General features: G+C 33.0%; 1 protein-coding gene across 1 annotated transcript in view; it reads right to left on the minus strand.

Annotated features, from left to right (window-relative positions):
* Window positions 1-3856: 3856 nt before the first annotated feature.
* The window catches only part of LOC132703854 (uncharacterized), a 145848-nt gene continuing 125405 nt past the window's right edge, over window positions 3857-24299 (minus strand). The window contains exons 13-22 of the mRNA XM_060673370.1: window positions 21538-21755; window positions 21406-21481; window positions 18773-18892; window positions 15706-15776; window positions 13749-13997; window positions 11622-11794; window positions 9234-9445; window positions 7445-7716; window positions 7045-7241; window positions 3857-4318 (exon numbers count right to left, since the gene is read on the minus strand). Coding sequence (XP_060529353.1) covers window positions 4191-4318; window positions 7045-7241; window positions 7445-7716; window positions 9234-9445; window positions 11622-11794; window positions 13749-13997; window positions 15706-15776; window positions 18773-18892; window positions 21406-21481; window positions 21538-21755 — 1716 coding nt within the window. The 3' untranslated portion in view covers window positions 3857-4190. The remainder of the gene's footprint in view (window positions 4319-7044; window positions 7242-7444; window positions 7717-9233; window positions 9446-11621; window positions 11795-13748; window positions 13998-15705; window positions 15777-18772; window positions 18893-21405; window positions 21482-21537; window positions 21756-24299) is intronic.

Consider the following 24299-nt stretch of genomic DNA (forward strand, 5'->3'; position numbering starts at 1 on the left):
CCAAACACCATAACACATGATTTACTTGGATTAAGTTTTAAGTTGTGGTCTTGAGACATCTGATTTAAAGTTTGAAGGTCATCATTAAATATAGGTGGGTAAAGGTTAATAAAACACGGTAGATTTTCTTCTAAGATCATATACTTTTTCAACAATAATTTTTTTAAATTAGCTTTAATTTACAAATCTGTGTTCGTTTTAGCGTGATGACTATTTACAATATGTACAAAATATATGTTTAAAATATTCCATGTATATTAAAAGTTCATCCTTAGTGGGTAATTTTGTGCTTTTAAAACTAGTAACGTTAAAACTTTAAGGAATTTCACCGACCGCAAAATCGACTCTTGAAAACCTTCATGCGCGTATTAGAATGCTTTTGTGACGTTTTCAAAGTCGTTAAAATCCTAGTATACCTAATTCTTAAAACTTTTGCTCTATGAATCGCCTAATTGACGAAATATAACGCGTTAAGTATAAAATATTTTACAAAAAAAAAACATCTTTTTTTTGTATTTTTTAAGCGAGCGCGTTTTCCTTTTGTTTTGGTGTTGTTTCGTTATTTAGGAATATTCCGGTATGCAGATGCGAACTCAAACGGGTCGGATCATAATCGACAGGGAATATTTTACTTAACAATATTACTTCGCTAAATATTACATGTAATTAATCAATTCCAATAAACTTTAAAATACCAACAATAGGATAGAGAAATCTTAAGGTCTAATAAATAGACGGAGAAAATCCATTTTCAATTGACTCGCACCATTTTAATGTTGCACATTTAATTATCTTTCGACGTTTGACTAACCCAGGTTCGAAAAATTACCGTAAAACAACTCCTACCGTAAGTTATCGAAAGTCAGTAATAGAGTGCACAAATATTCTTTCAATGGTCTACTCTCTACTTTCGTTGTATCAGTTTCCTTATAATTTTCTGATTTCGTTTTACTAACCAGGCGGAGACATCGTAATTTCTTGTTGTATATAAATCTCGGACTACGGAATTTCAATACACACCAAGGTTTGGTTAGGCAAGGGTTGATATCACTCAAAAAGTCCGCATAATACATAATTTTTTTAATATCAGATTTGAATAAAATATATTTTTGGCAACAGTTCGTAGAAATAATAAAAACAAGATGAAAATAAATAAGAACTAAAAGTTCAGATTTTCACGAAATTATATATTATGACATGACAATTGTTTTGACAACACCGTGTCTTTATCAAATGTGATCACATTTGATAAAGACACGGTGTTGTCGAAACAATTGTCATGTCATAATATATAATTTCGTGAAAATCTGAACTTCTAGTTCTTCTTTATTTTGATAAATGGATTTTCATGAAGTAAAAGCCACCTCAGTTCAAAAACAAGATGTGTTTTCAATAGTTTCGACATCACCAAAATTGACTCTTTCCAAACAAGGGGTTTACTATGGGCCACCTGATCTCAAAACCTGTAGAAGATATCAACAAAACATCAACATAAACACAAAAGTGATTTGGATTCACTTTTACTAATACTCAACTGTATAAAAACGACAAAAAAAAACAAAAATTAGTAGTTTCTACTTGAGAAAAAGTACTTTTTCATATAAATTTATTTAAAGTTTTAGGTAGAAAATATGTCGAGAAATTCTGAATTATCTTAATAAACAGGAAGTTCTATTAAATTAAGGATACTAATGGATAATAATGTTCTGTTTTAAACGTAAAATGAATACAAACATTTTTTAAAATACTTTTTACAGATTTTGAGATAAGGTGTCCTTTCATGACAAACGGGCAACTAGTTACCCATATTTATTTATTATATTTGCGGGATAAGAATTTTCTCACCTTCGTTAATTGTTTAATTCCACCAACCTAACCATATGTAACGGAAAGAAAAAGACAATTTTGACAGATGACAGGCATTATTTCGGGCAACAGCTTTACTCTGATATTCGTATAATAAGAATTTTTATCGTCGTTGCTTGCTAAAGATGGCAGCCATTATTTCAGCAAGCGAAATGGCAATTGCTTTTTACGCAATTGGGAACCACAAAGACATTATATCCAAGAGACGCGACAAGCTGATCATAATTTTCGTTGTTCGGTTGGTGTTGGTTATTTTAAATAGTTTCGTGCTGTTTACTGTGAGGAATAACCAGTTATGATCATTCCAAGTTTAGTGTTCAAAGATAAGCTACACCTACATTGCCATCGCACGGGATAAACTGGAAATTTTGACATTTCAATTTCAATTTGACAATTTTGATTTCAAAAATATTGCTTATAAAGGTAAATGTATACTATTAAAAGAACCACATTTCACATAAAAAAATATTTTCGTGATTCTATGTAACAAACAAAAGCAATTAAAAATTGAAAAATTTATATTCTCTTCTAAACGCGCTGTCACCGGCTGTGACCGGTTGCGACGTCAATTCGCTCGTTAGACTAGTTTATGAGAAAGACAATGCGTTCGTCTTGGTGGTTTTAATTTTAATTTTATTATTGATCCTGTCGCTTACTTCTGTTATCTTGTGTGAATATGATAATTTATCTTTAGTGGAGATGTTGATGGTGACATCTTACATAAAAAAACACCGAAAGTTATTCTTTTGCTCAGGTTCGCGGTGTTAGAGCTAAAAGGCACGTTCATAGAAAATTTAGCTACTAGTTTTAAACCAACATAATGTTCTAATCAGCTTATAGTTTTCTAGTTTTCAAAATTGAAATGCTATATCAAATAAAATGTAAATTATTCAACAAAAAAAAAACAAAAGGGATTTTTTTAACTCTTGGAAAACTAATTACTGATTTTAAAATATATAATTTTACTTAAAGTGTTCTTCATTTTATATTGATCAGGAAGCCATTCCTAAGGAGACTGCAATAGGATGGGTGCAATTTCAAAGATTAAAAAATGTTTGCACGGATAAGGCTACAGTGACGCCTGAACGAATTTTTTCTGGTAGACGAATAAAAGGTTTATCTCGCATCTTACGTAATATTGTTTTTGTGTTGCTTCCATTATTATCATGTAAAGCACACTAAGCACAAATGCAAACTAGCGTAGATTAAATACAAACACACCTTTACACGAGCCAAAAAATAACGTACATAATAGAATTCTCGACCTATAAGCAGCGGTATGACGTCACGATTATTCCCGTGCGTTTAGTGTAGTTTAAATGGAATCGCGGGCTGGCACAACTTCAATTATTTATTGCAACCTAAATATTGTGTTTTGAGTTTTGATATTTGGTATGCGTTATTTCTATACGTCAGGAAATAAAAAAAATGTTCAAGTTCCCTGTTGACTGAATCAAATCATGGAAGATCTAACCTATCAAACAAACAAATACGAGAAATAGGTCATTCGCAATTGGTTGTTTATGTTAACTGCCGGTTTTGTCCCATTTTATGAATGAATTCTCGATGCTCCTTTGGATGTAATGTCTTTGCTTGATATTGAAATTAACACCAAACCCAAATATTATTTAACTATCAACATCGTACATTTTTCCGATTCAATTGGACCCATAATTCTCGGTTTCATTTTAAATTCATTTCAACAATGAAAATTTGTGATTTTATGCACTCTCTTGCAAACGCAACTTTGTCACACGACGACGTTAATTTTTTTTTTTTAAAGCATCGAAACCTTAACAGTCGCTAAATTATCAATGGAATGGCATAAGACTTTGTTATCACCGCAATCTCTCTTAAGAAAACCTAAATATAATTTGGCAGTATATATTATTAAATTTATACAACGCAATATATCTGATACGTCTTAAAAAATAAATGTAAATATACAGAACCAGTCCTAGAAAAAGGCGGTGGGGTCAATAGTATCGCAACCCCCCAAGAATAAAGGCTACCTAATAACACACAGTGGTCATGTTTTTTTTTTAATTTTAAAATATCACTCTACTATCTAAGGCCTTTTTAAAGTAGGTACCAATAAGTTCATTTCTATCGACGACAACGATTTAAAGACTAAAATTCTACGTTTTTTAAAATTTTTGGTTTCCTTTAACTTTTTTTAAAACAGTGGATGGTCAGATGATTCTGAAACTGTGTCGTCTGATAACGTGATGCCGAACGACCCTCAAAAATCACCGCGACGAGCGGAAGAAACTTTCCAAATTTTTTCACTTTCCAAATTCATCAAAGACGTCGCCCGGTATTTCTCAAGTCGGATCCGACGGTTCCTCTTTATCCCTTATAGCTTTTAACAGATGACTTCTGAGTTCCGATTCGGAACTTCTCCACAATCGCACGAGCTCTTCTTTGGACAAACGTTCTAGGGGCGACTTGCCTGAAAATGAAACTGATAATTAAGTAAGAAAGACCTCAATGTCCTAATATTATTGAATGGCTAATTACAGTAAAAGATTATTCTTGGGGGAGAAGGGAAGATAAACAAAGTGATGAAAAAAGTGTAGAGTAAAAAACCCCGATTGATATTGAAGGAAAATTCTTTCCTTTTATCGAGTGTATGCAGTAGTAATCGCGTTTGAGTCAATTTGTGGCTTTTGCCACTAACCACTAACCAATAATGACAATGGTCTGCTACAGGCTTCTCGGTAGGATACTTGCAAAAAGGAAAGAACTTTATTTCAACAGAATAAAAGTTGGGAAGTACGTAGTTAGGAATAATGCACGTTTTAATAATGTTCTTTGTTATCTGAAGAACCGTCATCTCCTCCTGGCGTTATAACTAACGGATCGATCAAGAAATCAAGATCCTACATTTTCTGATCTTCTTTAATGACATACTGGACTGCTTTTCGCCAGCTCTCTAGTGCTCACTTCCTCAGTGGGTTGGCCAAACAATAGCTGAAGGCGTTTTCATTTTGGATGTCGTGTCTTGCTACAAATCCTTTCACCCATATAGAATTTAGTTTGCGATGATTTGACGATGATAATATGTTTTGCTATATACAGGGTTATTCACGGTGAGTCTCCTATTAGACGTTTGTGAAGGATGACTTACGGTAAAATGTTGGCTACATATATAAAATAATTTTGGCCTTGCGGTGTTGCCACGCATACCATGCTTTAGTGCTTTTAGACGGCAAATTAATTGCTCATTTACTTGCCAATATAAAATATGAGGTATTCCATTTAAAATCCTCACGTAACATGGATTTTTATGTGTTACCAATTGGGTCCTATCTTACGAACGCCCTGTAAGCGATAAGTTAATTTTCATACTGTATACACTCCTCCCGCAAAACATTTAGTTTATAATTTTTTTTTATTTTGTTCACCAGTTAGGAAATCTGTTTATTTCAATTGTTCTTAGTAATTTTAGAAAGTAATATTCTTCGTGCAGGACAGTATCATACCGGGTGGAAAAATGAGGACGATAATTTGGTTTATAAACTGTTTGCAGGAATATTTATATATTCCAACATGTTTTTTGAATCATACCATTATCTCAGTCCTTACCTGAAATGCTAGTTTTTTAATCAACCGCTGATAATTTTACTGTACATTGCTGTTGCTATGTTATCAGTTAAAAATAATCGACATTGACTAGGTATGTGATTCTTGTCACAGAATGATGACAGTATCGTAATATTTTATTCAGTTGTGATCGTGGTCTTTACTATCGCAGAGGTAAGTCGAATTGTTGCTTTAATTTAGGATGGCCGTAGTAAAAGTTATATCTCTCGTTCCCTGAAAATTCCTTTCTTCACAGTTCCACAGTTCCAGATGTTTGGAATAGGTATTTACAAGTTGGATTGCCAAGTTTAGGATGCAGCCCGGATCTAATCCCTAACAGCCATGTATATGCGAACACAAATATTGCAAGAGTCGTGTCTGGGGTTGATGGAAGAAGATGAAATATTTATTATTCCTCAAAGAAGAATATCTAATCTTATGCATTCGATGCCACGAATACTAGAAGATGTGATTGCTGCGTGAGGGGGAAATATATACTATTAAAATTGTTTTTGTTAATTACATTACCGTTTAATTGTAAACGTAACACGTAAAATCAACATTTTGGTTTACTTTGTATTAAAACTGTTATTAAAATGACTAAGAACAATTCAAATAAATGGTTTTCCCAACTGATAAAAAATCCAGAATATCGGATGAAAAATTAAAACGCAACCATAAAATCTTATCCAAAAATTGTGGCAATATTTTTTTGCCAGAGAATGTAGTTTCGTCTTTATCAAATTATATTCCGATTAAATATTTTTCGATTATTTCTTGTTTTCTCCAAGATGAAGTAGGATGCGTCATGAACTACTACTGAATCAGCCGTAAGGTATTTATCATTTTATCAATTCACCAAAACAGTCTTCAAAAACATTGAAAGCTTAGTAAATTTTATTACTCGTCATTAGGCCTTGTATAAAAGCTTGGCGAGCTAGATTTTTGTCTTGTCACGTGTTTGGTACTATATAACCTTCATTAAACCACGTCCTATCAAGATAAAAGACTTTGTTCTGCTCTTCGATACTGCTTTCTACTTCTCAAGTACTTCCGCTCCTAGCTAACAATTTCCAAGCCTTCCAGTAAAAATGCTTAGTCCATAAAAGTTTTCTGCCATTTAACTGTCATTCTGGCCAAAATAAATGTTGCTGTTTCATTACTCATTTTCTAATACTGCGAACACTACGGCCTAACACCAATAACTAAGCAAATATACTTGCAAAAGCGCTACCATTATAATGTTTTTATTTTATTCGAATACTATTTACAAATATTCTCGAATCGAACTTGATAACTTTTCGAAAATCGTCCTGTTGTCTTCTTCAGAGTTTAACTGAAACTGAAACAGTTTCAATTAAGCTCAATAACCGACGAACGAGAAATCCAGAAGATTTGTAAATGGTGTTTTTTGAAAACTTTTAATTATACTGTCATTAAAGTGTACTCTGTTGTAAAGTATACCTACGGCTATAACCGACTCCGAAATTGAGCGTAACTTATAACTCTACAATTTTCTGAACTAGTCTATAATACTTCTGAGAGAGCTAATGATTCACAAAGGCTTCGTGATCTAACAATTTGGTAACTTACCGTTCGAATTTCTTGGTGAGCAATTTGGAGGGGGCGGAGCAGGAGGCAAATCTTCCTCGGCATGCCGAGATCTCGATCTAGGCCGGCCGGGTTTCGTCGAACCGCTATCTAGCGACTTCGACTGTTCTTGTAGCTTATTTCTTCTAGGCGCATCCGAACTTCCAGAATTTTGGGTAGACTCTCCCAAACTTTGATGCCTAAGAGAATTTGAGCCTAACTTCGAATCGAACTAAAACTTTTGTTTATCCATGAAAAATTATTTTCAAATTCATATAGGAGCTTTTTTTGGACTTTATTGATTGTTCTGATTTGATTTGATTGTTTTGGTTGTTCACAGGCCACACGCGTAATAAGTAAAATATTTTACATAAAAATCTTGAAGTAAATGTGAGACAAATACCTCGTCTTATGCTTTCTCGACAGCGGGGGATTTTTTCTCTTCGTCTCCACTTTGTCGGCATCTTCCTCCGCGACCTCGATCCTGATCTGGGGATTCGTATTGCACACGGTTTTATTATTGTCGCTGTTCGATTTTTTGCCCTTGCTTCCCTGTAATTGCACCTGAAGCTGATTGATGGTCTCCTTGTTCCTACGCGCGATCTCATCGTCTGATAGATTACTCTTGTGATCAAGCTTATCGATGCCGTTGAAACTTTTGGCCGACGACACCGGCTGAAAAACATAAGTGGTAACGGCATCATCAAAATTCCAGCAGTATAACACAGAAAGAGATAGAATTGCAGTGTTAATATTTCATTAATTATCATACAACGTTAACGATATAGGTAATATTTTGACATTGCGACAAGCATAGATACCTTAACTTCAGCTTCAGGTTTCACTTACACTTTTTATTTTTCAGACTCACCTACAGATTTTATTAAAGGAGACACAAAGTTTTTATAGTGTTTTTATTTTTACTTACCGTGAAAGTCCTAAAATATATAATTCGTCGGTATTTGTTGAGTTTATTATTCAAAAGGAAAATATAATGATCAACATCATTATTGCTCTGGAAAACAAAACATTAATTATCAGATTTGGTGGCAACCACACAGTTATTAATAGTGTTACGACGACTAATTATAATTTGATATAATTATAATATTGGTTTTTCGGATGATTAAAAACAAAAAATAATTTTCCTACTCTTAGAAAGTGTTGGCAGTACAAAATTTAACCGACGCTGAAAAGATTCAATTTCATGATTGGAAATCTTCAGAATGATGTGCATTTTTTGAACAAAATCACTTTCACTAATGAAACCACCTTGGGCGATTCAAAATTAACTTATTTTCGAGGAGGAAGGAAGGAAAAATGTGAGTTTTGGATAATAAGGCACTCGTAGATGGGCGCCGAATGTAAATCCCTTTGACCTATTCTTATGGGGTTACTTAAAAAATAAAATATGTTAGGATAGTCCAGAAAATATGAATATTTGAATATAAAAAAAAAATGAAAAAATTAAAAAGAGTCAGAAACCATTACAACTTTGTTTGGAGAGCAATCATGAGTTAAGAAAAAATCTATTCAGCTACAGAGCAAAAACGATGGAGATTAGGGGTCACTGTTGGAATTAAAAACTATACTTAACACTTTCCTTTTTCAAGGCAATGATTACTAAATTTTACTTTTGAATAAAAAACTTGAGTTATTTCAAAAACGGCTATACCAACAACATTTGTATAAACAGACGCAAGAAAGAAAAGCGGAATCGGTGAATTCTCAAGTGGATATAAGTTCACAATACATTTTTTATATATGCAAATTTCTAAAATCAGAAATATTTTCAATGAAGTTGATACAAACTTCATTCAAAAAGCACTAAAATTCGAGGGGCAATTTATTTTTCCCTTTTGGGCCTGATATTGTACAGGTGCTTCTAGTTGACATAAACAAAGTTTCACTAAAACCACCTGCGTTGGTAAGTTGCGAAAGCTTCATGGTAAAATTCCCAAAAAAATATTTCCTAAATTTATTTATCTTTTTCCTAAAAGGAAAAAATCATGAATTTCTTCATTTTTTTTATTGAATCAAGAGCTGTTTCCCATACTTTTAAACAATGCTGTTGGCTGGAAAGCTGTCCAGTGACAGGAGGCAAGAAAAAAGAAAAAGAGGAACAATGTTGTTGTTTCCTCGGTGGTTTGCTATTATATTAAATAAATAAATATTGCGGTTAACAAATTTACTTGATCGGTCGCTGTCAACGTTTCGTCGCTTTTTCCAATCGTCAGACTATACTGCGGCTGCAGGCGGTGCTTGTCGACGGTTTCTTGGTACCTCGGTAGAGTGGCTAGTTTTCTACCTATGCTCTCGGAATCGGAAAGTTTTCGAAGTGGTTCTGCCGATCTCGTTGATCCGCAATCGGAGATATTTTCGATGGATAAAATCGGACTTTTACCTACAAAAAAAGGGAGTTTTTTAACGTTACATAATCATCCTGTTGGCTTCATCAGGACTTAACTAAAACTGGCTCGTATTCGAGATTTTGTTAGTCATTTGCACTCTATACACCTTAACATACGTTTTACTATTGAATTGGACGCTAATAAGATATCAAGAGAAAATCAGACCTAACATTGGGTTATTCTGTTTATAGAAAACCTACGCACACAGACGGATGCATTAATGCATTGTCATATCACTTGTTTACAAAGTCGCAAAAGCTATCTCAGCCAGAGTCACAGAACCCCGAATTAAAACACCCTATTCTCTCTGATAATTTCCATCACAAGATACACTTCACCACATCCCAGACAATGATCCGAAAGCAACCGTGCACTTGTCACTGCTATCCTTCCTAACATTCAAAACATAACCTAACTACTTTACTTTATTACTACTTCAATTACTAACCAGATTTACCACTTGTCCAAAAATTTCTCAACATCTTTAGAACGGCAAAGGCAAAATTCTGTTGAATACATTGGAGAGACTAGGCGCAAGTAGGCTCAAAGAATATGAAACTAACCAAAACTAACCAAAACTCATCAGCACTTGCCGAACACAGTCGTGAAATCACAAATCTAATCATATTTGAAAAAGCTAAAATTCTTGCACAAAAAATCCGAGAATTTATAGAAATCAATCTTAACCTCGACTCACTAAACCTCCTTCAAACAATAGATAAGCAAGTACCGAGTGGAATGGGAGCCAGTTTCAGTTAACTAACCATAACTAAACCTCAGCAAGTATGATTTATAGCAATAGTATTACATTGCGGAAGTTTCTTTGAAAAATTATGTGTATTTCTGTTGTTCGATTTAATTTAATTTTTATTTATTAAAATAAATTTAATTATATATATATATATATATATATATATATATATATATATATATATATATATATATATATATATATATATATATATATATATATATATATATATATATATATATATATATATATATATATATATATATATATTCTCACGTATTGATTCACGGATGGAAAAATGTGATGACACTATATTCCGGGATATCATCCGTTCGCTCGTTGAACTCCGACTGGAATCCTGCATCCGACTGGAATCCTGCAAATCTTGCATCCGACTGGAATCCTGCAGACGTTTCGCCAAAATCTCACTTGGCATCTTCAATGCTCGCGCTCCGAAAACACTTCGAACACTCAGTGTTCGAAGTGTTTTCGGAGCGCGAGCATTGAAGATGCCAAGTGAGATTTTGGCGAAACGTCTGCAGGATTCCAGTCGGATGCAAGATTTGCAGGATTCCAGTCGGATGCAGGATTCCAGTCGGAGTTCAACGAGCGAACGGATGATATCCCGGAATATAGTGTCATCATATATATATATATATATATATATATATATATATATATATATATATATATATATATATATATATATATATATATATATACATATATATATATATATATATATATATATATATATATATATATATATATATATATATATATATATATATATATATATATATATTGTTGCTGAATTTCTTTACACATTATTATTTAGTGATCAGAGAATACTTTCTTCCTAATAATTGTATAATATAAAAATTACAAAAATTGATATAGTTAGAAATTCAAAATGTTTTGTTCTAACATTTTAACATTAATTGATCTGAAAATAGCAGGATGTATTTTTTCAATAGTATTATTGTATACTAAATATTTACAGTTAGAAATTTAAAATAAGTCAAAGGTAGAATATAGTTATTCCACGGAAACACGAAAAAATAGTGGAGGATTAACCAAACTTCCTGTGTATAGCTAAAATCCTTTCGAAAATATTTTCTTAATTGATCTTTGCCCTAAACTTCGTCGATTTTTTTATCATTGTTTTAATGTCATCAAAAATGACAGCCCACATATCAATATTTTGTTGGTATTTGTAGGACCTTATGATATGAGTTTCTGGAACATTTCAACATGTTTTTATACATTCTTGAAAATATTGGAACAATAATGATGCAAAAAAAAATGTAGTTTGGTTTGGATAACCCTCCGCCATCTTATATAATTACTCGATCAGATTGAAAGCCAGAAGAAAAATTGTTTAAAAACATAACGAAGCTCAAATTGTGTCAATTTACCTGACAATTTGCTACTGGAACTAATTATATCGAGGTAACTCGACCTTCTACTGTTAATGTCAGGCGGAGAACTGGATAGAAATGTGGAGGCGTCCTTGCTCAACCTTCGACCTATCGAAGCGCTCGGATCCAACCTCAGGGTCGTCGAGTTGAAAACACTGTCGCTACTAAACCTATGATCCGTCGTAATTGATGTTGTTAGTGCAAATAAGCAAAAAAGTGTCTCACTACAAGCGAGAAAAAGCCACTATTTGCTTGTGCTCAATAAATACGTGTTTAATCTTGGTCAGACGCGTATCAAAAGGTCGTGTAAAAACGCCTACTAACATTTGATAACACCAAATCAAACACCAACGAATTAATTTGCACAGATCGTCATATTTCTTAAAACCAGTGGAATATGTTCGTAAAATTTCACTGCAGTACGTCAGTTCCATCAATTTTATAGAAGCGATAGGAACGGATACACAGAAAAAATCTTTGGGGAAGTGAATAAGGTGTAATCCCGTTAACTGTATTATTCGGGTGTCGAGAGAATCCGAGTTGATATAGTTAAGGGCTCTAGCAGGAGAATCTTTTGATGGCGGTGTTATTTACGCGGCAACCGAGCTTTCGACCGAAATCCCCAAAATTTTGACAGTCTATCAATATCATATTATATACGAGCCGGTTCTGAGAGCGGTTTCATTGCGTTAGGGTTTTTTTTTCCTCGATTGCAAAAATGTATATACATTGAAAGTTTATTTTATGTCGCAAGGGTCACGAGGTTTGAGAGAAAAAAATAGAAAAGATCATTTTTGTGGTTATTAATTATGAGCTATCAAAAACAATTGCGTGGCCCCCAAACCTGACACCAAACTTTACCACTCTCTTTGTGTTTGTTCACAGACCTTGGAAGCTTAGACAAGCCTTAATAAAGAAAAATGCTTGTACGGGGTGCTTTGAAATTTAAGAGTATATTTATTTTGCAAAAATATGTGCCCTAACTCGTTTTGTTTTCGAGATAGTATCAAAATTTTTAGAAAAAATCGGTTTTCTATTAATTACTCAAACAGCTTTTTGCAGATTTTGGCAAAATTTGTCACTCTTATTTGTCGCCATAAAAGTTTTTATTTTTTTACTTACTAAAATGAAATTAGTCAGTGGAGTCCAAGAGGGCTACTATTTCTATATAACATTTTAGTATATTTTGAGAATTTTATAATTTTTTTAAATCAAGCAATCAAATACAAAACTTTTTACATTTTTCATATGTAACTTCGTAAAACAAAACGGCATTTTGGTTTATATTTCCGGATGGAAACAATTAAAAATATGTCACGATTAATTCCATTTATTTCATTACAAAGCGGAGTAACTTAATAAATTGCAATAAATAGGCTACTTTGGGAACAAAAATAAGCATTTTAATAAAAAATCATTTTTTGGAAAGCCGGGAACCATGCAAGGGCACGATTATTAGTTTTTATCTTAAAGGCGGAGGTAGATATAAAAAACTTTGCTTTGCTCAATCGAAAAAAATATTGAATCTTCAAGAAATCAGTAGTGTGCTATAATTCTGACTATGAATATTAATTAAATCAACCTCTGTAACGCCACTGAAATATATAATTTTAACTTGATTAACACAAAATAAATACAAATACATGTCTAATTGTTAAGTAGTTAACTTGGGCACTCTTTCACTTATTCATGACTGATATAATAATATACAATTTATTAATGACGTTTTTGCACTGATTTTGGAAACTCAGTACATGTGAAAGTATGTAAAGTTCCGACACACACTTTGTGCAAAAAAGAATTAAAGAAGAAAGAAGTATAAAAGAAAAAAGAAGTAAGAAAAAATGATCGACATTAGGAAATTTTAGCAAAAGGTACTCAGAATCTTGCTCAAAACCATAATGAAATGCCAATCTTGCGTTTGTTTCGAGTTGAATTGGCAACGCTGCCAGTCTATTTCAAATATTCATGGAGCACTACGGCCATATCCTAAATTAAAAAAAAAAACAATTTAGTTCTCCAGAACTTCTAATAGGAAATTCAATGTGAATCGCCCTTTATACCAGAAAATTTAATAAGTATTTTTTCTTGATGAGACAAGCCATCAATATGGGCTACACTTACCTACGCACGTTAAGAGCGGTCGAGCTCTTTGCCTTTTTGCTCCTGGGGCTAAATATCTGTTTATTAAATAAAGTGGTCGGAGATTTGATTTTGCTTTCGTTATCCCCCTTAGGGCTGCTACGCAAAAAGGTTCTGCGGATAATACTCGGACTTAATTTGGTTTTCTTTTCATCCGGACTTAACTGATACTCGGATTCCACTTCAGTGACCGATTCCAATTGGGTTTGACTCTCCTCTTGTTGCTGCTGCCTGCGGATGTTACTAATTTGAACGGTAAATTTGACTTAAAAGATTAAGGGTGTCTGAAAAGTAATTACTCGTTACAGCCGCGGGATTCGTTTCGAACCCGAGCGTGCTTTTGCGATGGGAAAGTATGCAAATCATCTGTAAGCGCACCAAATGAGCAGCGTACGTGGAAGTGTGTGAAATGTATGTGCGTTAAAGATCGTTCAGTTCAAGGTAAAAATCTCATAAAAATCTCAGTTGTAACACTTATTTATTGCCTCTATTCTTGCTCTGTTATTTAATGTATCTAGTAGCTAGGTGCTTTCAATAATTGCTATTGTAATGTCTATTGGTGAAACAAAAAGCGCTCTGACACGACAAGGTATATTTTTTACACGTATCACGCAATTTAAATTAATGTTATTTATCTTTCCCTGCCAGGAAGCGCAATACGGTTTACATAAAGGAAAATATTAATTTTATTATCGAGTTTACCACAATATTCTGATGTTTAAATGTTATTCTGTTGCTAAGAGACCACGTCACAAAAGCAGCGTGTATTTTAGTGTACAAAGGTAAGAAATTTCAGCGGAATTAAAAGGTTTGGTTAGTTGGGTGTTTCGGAGAATATATACAACGGTAGAGGTGAGCCTGTTTAGATGAATGGCGAGAATTTTAAAAGCTAATAATTTTGGCACTTCTAAAGAGATTATTTATATGTCTTGTGTAAAAATCAGATTCGTTTGATTTTTGCTCCATTTCCCAATGTTTCGATTAATTTCATTCGAATTGTAGACGACCCAGGGCAGTCGTCACAACTTTCTATGTGCATTTTTTTAGCACGCTTTATCTGCATTTACCTATTTGAATAATAAATATTTAATTCTATAACCTTCAAGACAGTCACGTGATAATTTGTTTTTTATGCTTTACGCGAAACTTTTTCAGTTGATCAATACTAATACAATTATCTTTTCCCACAATCATTTGTTTTGTGCTTTTGTTTTTCGTATGTACCATCTACTGATTATCTTATTCTCGGTTACTTTTTACACAACTTCTGGATTCCTCCTGAGTCGGTTTTTGCTGTGTCGAAATTGCTGACGTTTCGGCAATCATCCTGTTGGCTTCTTCAGAGCTTGACTGAAACTGGCTTGTATTTTACTCTGTACCTGCTTATATATTGTTTGAGGGGGGCGGAGCTAAAACGTATGTGAGGGTGTATAGAATTTAAATGTCTAAGAAAATCTACTAAGGTTCTTGACCATGAGGCCAAATAACAAAAGTATCATCGACGTCAGCAATTTCGACTCAGCAAAAATCAATGCAAGAGGAATCCAGAAGTTGTGTAAAAAGTATTATAGTAGCCTGTGGAAGTTTCTTTGAAAAATTATTCTTGGTTAGTTTTTGGTTGTTTTTATGTAGATGTCATACCAAAAATATCTTACAAATATTTTTTTCAATTGTTGCTTGTGACGTAAAAAACCGTTGAAATTTAAAAATGGTTTGCAAACTCTCCTTGGAATTTTCGTATTTTGGAAAGATGTCGGGGGAATTTTGAAAATCGATAGGCATTTAGAAACATTTCAAAGATATATGGGGAAGTGTTTACAAAAAAATTTTAGTGTATGATTTTTTCCATGCTAACCTAACGCCCGCATTAGGAGGTTTAGCGAAGCAAACGATCAAAGTGTTTACTCTTCAGACACCCCGCAAAGAAAAAGACATTTACCTACGGATCTCTTGTATCATTTCGAAAAATTGCGCTTTGCTTTTCCTCCTTCGACGTTGTTCGTGTTCCTTCTGAAACAAGGAAAATCAAGAGAAAAGAAAACCGCCAAGATATATTTCCATTTTAGTCTTTATTTACTTGTTATAGGTCATTAAATAATTTTGCTTAGATTTTACTCAAAATAAATATTCAGGGAATTAAGATAGCTCTTTTTTTTTAAAACAACAAACGAGCATTTCCAATATGCTTTCAAAATTTAGCTGCGCTTGCTAAATGATATTCTCTGTTACACCAGCAAATGTTCTAATAAATTGGAATAATGGTCTTTCTCTGCGGTTCCATTAGGATAGATTGATAGCCCGAACAATATTAATTGAAATAACGGACGTTAGCTTCTAAGTCGCTGTCGTCATCCGTTCGACCCCAATGCACTGGCGCAAAAACGAAATGAGCTCCGTTTCGGAAAAAAAGTTGCTGAGCTTGGCCAATTATTGGAGGGACGCCCATATAAGACGCGACAAAAACTGACGCGAAGTTTTAGAGTTAAGCGTAAAATACGACCGTAAACCTAGATCAATCCGCTTTAGACGTTAAGTACGAGCGATTAATTGCTTCCAGCATGCTTGACCGAAATTCAGGACCGTAACTAGAAGATTGACCCCGCAGTAACGAACTGAAAAGACCATGTGCGAATAACGTGTGTTATTTTTTCCTGTATTTGTTTTTTTTCACACAAAAGTTTTGCAAAAATGAACTGCCTATTATCAACACAATTTTAAGAGGTTTATTTTGACAACGAACTGGTGAAAGCTATGAAATTAAAATACTGGGAAGGTGGCAAACAAGAAGTAGGTGGTCCATCAATATACGGTAAAAACCCTGAGTGACAAACTGTAATGTAAAAATGAACTAAAAAAACTAAAAATAATTGTGGTTAGCTTATTTAGTGTCTTTTATTTGTTGCGTTTGTTCGTCTGTACCAAAAGTCATTGAGAGATGGTTCACCAAATACCACGAAAGTTAAGTGCAACTTTTGGTGTGCTAACATAACCTCATGGGACCGCTAGAATCAATATTACCAATAATTAAAAACAAAAATTGCAATAGCGATCCAAAGAAATTATATAATTATAGTCCTTAAATAATTTTCATATCTCCAAAATAACATGTTTAAACCAACTGCTAAAAATCGCGTATTAAAAGTAATGATAAATAATCAGTATCAACAAAATAAGCAATATATATTATTTCTTAGTTAGATGTAAGAAACGAGGTTATATCGACATTGGGGGCATTTTAAAGGAATTTTCAAATATAATTTAGAATATTTTTAACCGTTTTGGGATTATTTTCTTAAATATTTAAATCAATTAATTTAAATTAACCAAATCAATTTAATTTAAATGGCCAAAAAGTATGGTTTTGCAGATTTGAAGTTCAGGTTAGAATTGAAGTTGATCATAACATCCTAACCAAACCAAATAAATTAATTAAATGTAAAAAGATTTTACAGAAAATAATTCATTTTATTAAATTCTTCTTTTTCTTCCTACTGCATATAGGCTGTTTTTCTTCACAACTTTGCCATAATTCAGTCATTTCGGAGGCTGGGGCTCCACCTTTTCCTATTTCTTCCAAAGTTCCTTCGTCCTGCTTGTGATTTTTCCCTCGAAATTTTCACTATTCGTTCTTCTTTCTACCGCCTAATATCTTCACTTATTTCCCTATCCATGAGTGCTTTTCCCGCTATTCATCGAACTATTTTCATTTTCGTCGTCTCTGATATTTCTTTTGCTTTCGAGGTCTCAGGTCGGGTTTGTGCTGCATAGGTGAGTATACGTATAATAGCAGTTTTATATATTCGGTTTTTTGCTTCAGTTCGGAAGTGTTTATTTAGCCAGATGGTATAGCTTGCTTTCTTGCGTCAGTCTCAACGTCTCAGTATCCAGATATTTCAATTCCTAATTATCTAAATCTTATTGCCCGTTGAATTATTTTGTTCTCAATTGCAAGTGTGCATCTGATCGGTGACCTGGAAGTGACCATCGTTTTTGTTTTTGCTGCTGATATAACCACATTAAATTGGTTGGCTGTTTCATTGAACTGCTACAGAAGTCTTTAAAGATCATCTTCGTTCTCCGAAACAGGAAACGCGTCATCTGCATAGAGATTTTTGACTTCCCTATTTTCGATTTTGTATCCTCTTAGTTTGCGAACTTGTTTTTTTATTTCATCCACTACAATGTCCCCTTTTCGAATCTCATACTTGCAGAAATTTGCTGAGTTAGTTCGCCATTTATATTTGTTTGTATGTTATTTCCCCTGTATATATTTTCCACTGTTTTGATGATATTGAATGGAATTTGGCGATCGTAAAGTGTAAACGTGTATTATATCTTTCAATTGTGTTGGATCGAAGGCTTTCTACAAGTCAAAAAATCACATGAAGGCTGATCGGTTGTATTCGATTGATTTTTCTGTTATTTGTCTTTGATCTTCCTGATCTAAATCGCTGTTTTTGTTCTACTAGTGTGATATATTAATTAATTTTGTTAACTGTTGGTTAAGTTGGGCCCTTTCTGAACTTTAATTTTTTGAGTGCCGTTACTCTACTACTTATAAAATTCACTATTAAAAAAAAAGTTTTTTATTTCATAAAAAAACGACAATGGCAAACATTTATTTATTTTATTTAATTTGGCTGGGAAATATTTAATAAAATAATTGAAACTTACGTGGAACATGTCATTTAAAGAAACCTGATTTCGGCCGCCATATCCCAATTAAAATACCCTAAGGGCAATTTAAAATAAAAAGTAACTTTCAGTTCATATCTACAATGACAATGGCAATGTGTGAAGTATAATGAGTCAAGAGGTAAAAGTAACAGTGACCCAACGCAAAATCAAAACTTAGTTGATCATAACCAAAACTTGTTATAAACTTTTTATCTTACACCGAATCGTCTTAAATTGTTTTCAAACATTCCTAACTACGGTCGCGAGCTAAAAATCCGGCGCGGATTTTCCGCAAGGCGCATATAAAAGTAAATTGCAGCTTTACGAACCCTTTTAATGCTTTTTTGGAAAAGGCTGGTGATTTGTCCTTGTCTGATAGTGTGAACCAATTCTCTGGCCGCGTGATGGGGCGATACCAGCTCGACACAGTTGATGAAGCGATAAAGTTTCTGCAAACAGAGACGGAAAAGCATTATTGTATTTGGTTTCAGATGACGGATAATATTACAGAACACTTTGGCTTCGATCCCATGATGACCGCTCGGGTTCGAGTATAATATCCAGTACGGTTTATTAGCACTGATTCGGGTTAATCGATGTCGGTGTTAATTATTGCCGAGGTTTAATAATAGAAATTGCTATTCAAAAGATATTCATTTCACATTCAAGCGAGGAACAAATTAATGTTCCAATTTCCGCAACTGGTTTAATTCATCCTTTTTACCCCAACTTACTTACTACCACGTCTTAAATGTTTTTTTCTTTACCTAGTGGAGTTCCAGAAACGATTTGCTAATTATTGCGAAATCACAGTTTGTTGCGAAATATCAGTAATCAATCAAATGCTCTACCGCAGCGTAAGACCTTATATGAACATCCGCAGTTTTCGCTATTTTAATACTTTACAAGCGACTTTTAAACACTAACTGGTTAAGTGATTCAATTTGAGTGTGGATTACCACCCTAGTAAAATCTTTACCATTTGATGATTTTTTTTAATTTTTCTGTTGGGTTGGTATTTAAAATTTGCATTCATCTGAAGAGAGATAAAATATTGCAACTATTTTTTTACTTATGAAGATATTTACTAAAAAATTTCAATATCATTACTCGTTTGATACTCAAATGAAAATCTATCACGAAAAAACGAACTTTTTAACTTAAACCATTATTTTAATTATAAATATATTTTGCTATTGGATTGGAATTCAATAAATAGAAAATACACAGGGTGGGTTAAAAATTAGATGTCGATACCAAGCTCCCTTTTTTAAATGTCAACTTACAACAAAAAATAAAAAAAATCTTGTGTTCTAATGAATTTTTGGACGACTTGGCAGTTCAGTTTTACTCATTATCTCAGATCTTGTAATGGGTCTGTCTCGATATTTTATGTTAAACAAATTAAGAACTTCGTCTTGAGTTGGCGTTAATAAAATAAAAATAAAAATTTCAATTTTCTGGGTTTCACTCTCTTTACTGACAGAAATCTAATGCATTTTTCTTGAAATCCAATACCAATAACCAATATTAAACTTAGCTCTTTTAATTGTAAGTTTTAAAGAGGTAAAAATTTTCCCATTGGTTGACGTTTCCATTTTTTTGCTTCGGATCGGGTGTAAATAAATAAAATTTTACATACTCCCTCATAACTAAAAAAACGATAATATTTTACCTCTCCAATTTATTTATCGCACATACTTTTATAATAATAATAATAATTTTTTAATAATAATAATGAAAATTATTTTTTTTATAATAATGAAAATTAGTACCGATATGTTTTAAGTGATCCCTGACAAAAATCCTCCATCATATTTTTTCTAACATATGTCTAACTTTTTGAAATTTAACCCATTAAAACCGATTTTCCCGAAACCAGTAAAAACTTATGCATTTCAAATATGCCCTATAACTCACTACGAGTTTCTACAGTATTTCAAAAACAAATTAATAAACCAGTGATAACACATGATACGGGAAGTCCCAAAAATGCGGATTTCATTGACATAAATTTAATTTTTCTATTTTATTATTAGCTATTGGTCAGTTACCAAATTTCGGAAAGTTCTCTTTATTAGTTCTATGCAATTTTTAGATGACAGTCACTCCAGTCTCAATGTGAATCATTCTACAGGTAAAATGTAAGTAGTGTCTGGAATTCAGATGCAACACAACAAAATAACATGACAAGTTCATATAATTTTTTTTCTACGGACAATATAAGCCTCTAAATGAAATGATTTTTCTTTAACAACTTTTAACTTGACATAATTAGTTAAAAGTATTCTGACCACTTCTGACCCCTCTAAATAGTGTCCACAAAATGTTTCTGAATGACAAAGAAGATCTAATAAAATATTTTGACTGACTTAATGGTTGATTTTTAATAAATTATTGAAAACATTTTAGGCGTGTTTTTCCTAATTTGTAAGACAAACTCTATCTATAATAAATTGCAATAAATTGAATAAATATTATTTCATCGTTGTGAGCGTAAGTGAGTATGTTAGAGTATGTTATGTCTTTTAGTGGTTCTTATCTTTGTAGACCTGTTGGAAAAAAATATTCGAACTAGCTAATGTCTCGCCAATCATGATGTTGGCTTCTTCAGACTGAAACTGGTTCAGTCAAGAAAGTCTGAAGAAACCAACAGGATGATTGGCGAAACGTTAGCTAGTTCGACTCAGCAAAAACCGACGCAGGAGGAATCCAGACGTTTTATAAAAAATATTACAGTAGCCTGTGGAAGTTTCTTTTAAAAAAACAATAAAACTTGCTCTTTTTCTTCGCTATGTTTAAACCTCATAAACTTCATACATTTCCTTGGACACCAAGACAAAAATAAACATAATTAATAAGCGGAAATCCTCAGTCACCACAATAATCATTAAAACTCGTACTAGACTATTAATATAGAAAAAAATCAAAAATTTTGTAATATAGTTATTCCATATCCCACCTGACTAAAAAACATAATATTCCTGCTGCGCCAAATGCTCCCTTTAGGTTTGTCCCTCAAAAGGGGCAGCGTATATCTGAAAACGAAATCGGATAAGATTCATGAACAGGGCAACCGAGACATGTTATTTACCTAAAAAACAAATGCTCTATCAATAAAATTAACAAGCCCATAGCGATTCCGACCCCGAGCAAAATAAAAACCCCCGTGACCGCGGCAACCCCCAGGGGCCTCGGTTGCGCGATGTCATTCGCCAATTTGAAACACGGCAGACCTCCGTACCACTTTTCTTGCAATATATCCATGTAACCGTTCGACGAATATTTCGCTATCACCGCCGATATGCTGTCCTAAAACATTTTTAAAGGAAAATGTCGTTGTATTTTTTTTGATCCACACTTTTTCCCTTTTTTAGTATCATCTAGAATCAAAAATTTATTTTTAAAAATGATCGTAAATTAAATAAAAAAAAAACGTTGAGAATATAATAGCCAATTTTCGAATTTCTATATTTCTCTTATTTATAATCGTGAAAATTTGAAAAATATATAACTTGGTCCCTTCTGTATCGAACAGTACCCATTACAGTTGGTACCATTCACCGTCCGAAACGATTTATGTGACAGGGTCAGGAAATTTTTCAAACTATTTATTGGAACTAAAAGATAAGTTTCAAAAGGGACTTTGGTTATTTTGACATTCTTAGAGCAACGTAGGTATTTAAAAAGAAAGTCTAAAATTTGCATTGCGGAGGCTGAAATTTTTCGAGAATATATTTTCTTTATCAAACCGTACCAAAATGCCGATTAAGACATGCGTTGATCTCTACCCTCTATTTTTAACTGGTTCAGTGCCTTAGTTCTCACAATTAATGCATCGTCTTATTACCAGCAGGTATTCCTCGAATAAAGCTATCTGACATTTTGTTCATTTCTCAAAAAATGTCCCTTAGTTACGAATCCTCTCAATCACTCTTATAAAGACAGCTTTGCGTATACCACCATTCAAATAAAATAATCTTACGTAATAGCTATAATATAGCCAGTTAAATCTTAATTAGTACAGATAAATGACAAAAAAAATATTAAGCTAACTTCGAGACCTACAATAACTAAAGATAATAATAATTAATAAGATAATGTTCATATAACATAAGGTTCATATCTTTCCGTCCTAAAAAAATATATATTTCCATAAATATGGGGTTAAGGGACGTTTTTCTGGGCTTTTTTCTCCAATTTTGTAAAGGCTTTGCTTTAAGTTTACTTTTATTTGCTAAAATAAAAAGTTACATCATGTGAAGTAACCGTGGAAATTCGAAATCGGAACCGGAAGTCAGCATAAAGCAACATTTACAAATGGTGGATTATCCATTATTTCGTTTAGCCGATCAAATTACTAATTATTTAACACCTATAAAACAACGCTTCTTAAACAGCAAAAATGGGCGAAATTACCAGTTCAAATTCAAAACGTCAAAAAATTCCAGAGTATCTGTAGAACGTCTCCTCTGACTGGTCAAAAATCTTAGCATACCGTTGCAATCATGCCCGCTTAAAATATGATCGGTATGACTGTCATGAAATGTTAAAGCCTTGTTGAAATATTTCTTTGGATATACTGGGTGTCCCAGGATGAGAAAAGAGCGTTTCTAGAAAATTGCTTTGGAGTTTCTGAAATGGGCATGAGTTCGTTTTCTACACAAACTTTCTTACATTAACGGTAGTGAGAGGGATACAATTTTCAACCTGTTTATTCAATGCGTTTTGGTCTATGAATAACTCCAAAAAGGCTGAACGCATTTTAACAAACTTGGAGGCTTTTCATAGGCTTTCAATCATGCTACCTTGCCACCAGGTTTTCCTACATAAACGCAGAAAAAGAATTTTATAAGAAAAAATACAAGGATAACTAGTTACCGAAGGGACCAACAACCTAGCGTAAACCGTATTTCAATTTCTACAACATGAATAAACTTAAACTTAAAACACAAACATAAGTTGAATTTTTGAAATTGTTTCTACTTCATGGGTTGTTTAAACGTCTAACTAATCTCTAATTTACTAAATGAAACGCTAATCTATTATGTATGATACAAAGTGATATTCAAAATCTAAATTTAGTTATTTATCTTTATTACTTTTCCTGAAACACTTTCAAAAGTCACAAAATTACCCGCCAGCTGACATTATCGCTATGTGTTGTAGTCACTTTGTCAGTACTCACTTTAGATATGGTTAATATTAAAAAAAAAATGCAGAGACCGGGTTTCAAAAAATCAGTAAAACAATTAAGCCCTCAGGTAGCTATTTCAGCGCACCTCGTTTCCAGACTGCGACACACGATGCAAATTGCGTAGGTTAAAATGGTAAATCTCCTTGGGATACCTACACGAATTGCAATTTTGAAAAAACTATTCTGGGCACGCCAACTTCTATAAACACAACCTTTCTATTTTAATTGAAATTTCTATTTTCCGTCGACTTTATTCTTCATTAATTTCTGTTTTGTGCAAGCTTTGTTCTAGGTTGTTTTATAAAATTTTTGCTACTGACGAAACAAAGGCAGTTTTGTTAAACTGACGTTTTAAATTTATTCTCGAAAGCTTTTGTCGAGACTTAAAATAATTTAATTACGAAAGTTTTCGAATATTTGTGCCCGACTGTTAAACAATATCAGTATTTTTTATTTAAATTCCGTCTCTGTTTACTCGGGTCAAACAAATTTAAATAAAATAAATTATTTCGTCGTTCGCTGCCCAGTAAAACGTGCCCAATATGTATCATTAGATAAATATTTAAACATTATCAAAATAACAAGTATTACCAATGGAATATTCAATATTTTTTATATTTTGTTCATATTCCAGACATCTTCCCTTGTTTTTGGCACCA

Source organism: Cylas formicarius, unplaced genomic scaffold (assembly GCF_029955315.1).
Source record: "Cylas formicarius isolate icCylForm1 unplaced genomic scaffold, icCylForm1.1 PGA_scaffold_6__28_contigs__length_40554024, whole genome shotgun sequence".
NCBI classification, from domain to species: domain Eukaryota; kingdom Metazoa; phylum Arthropoda; class Insecta; order Coleoptera; family Brentidae; genus Cylas; species Cylas formicarius.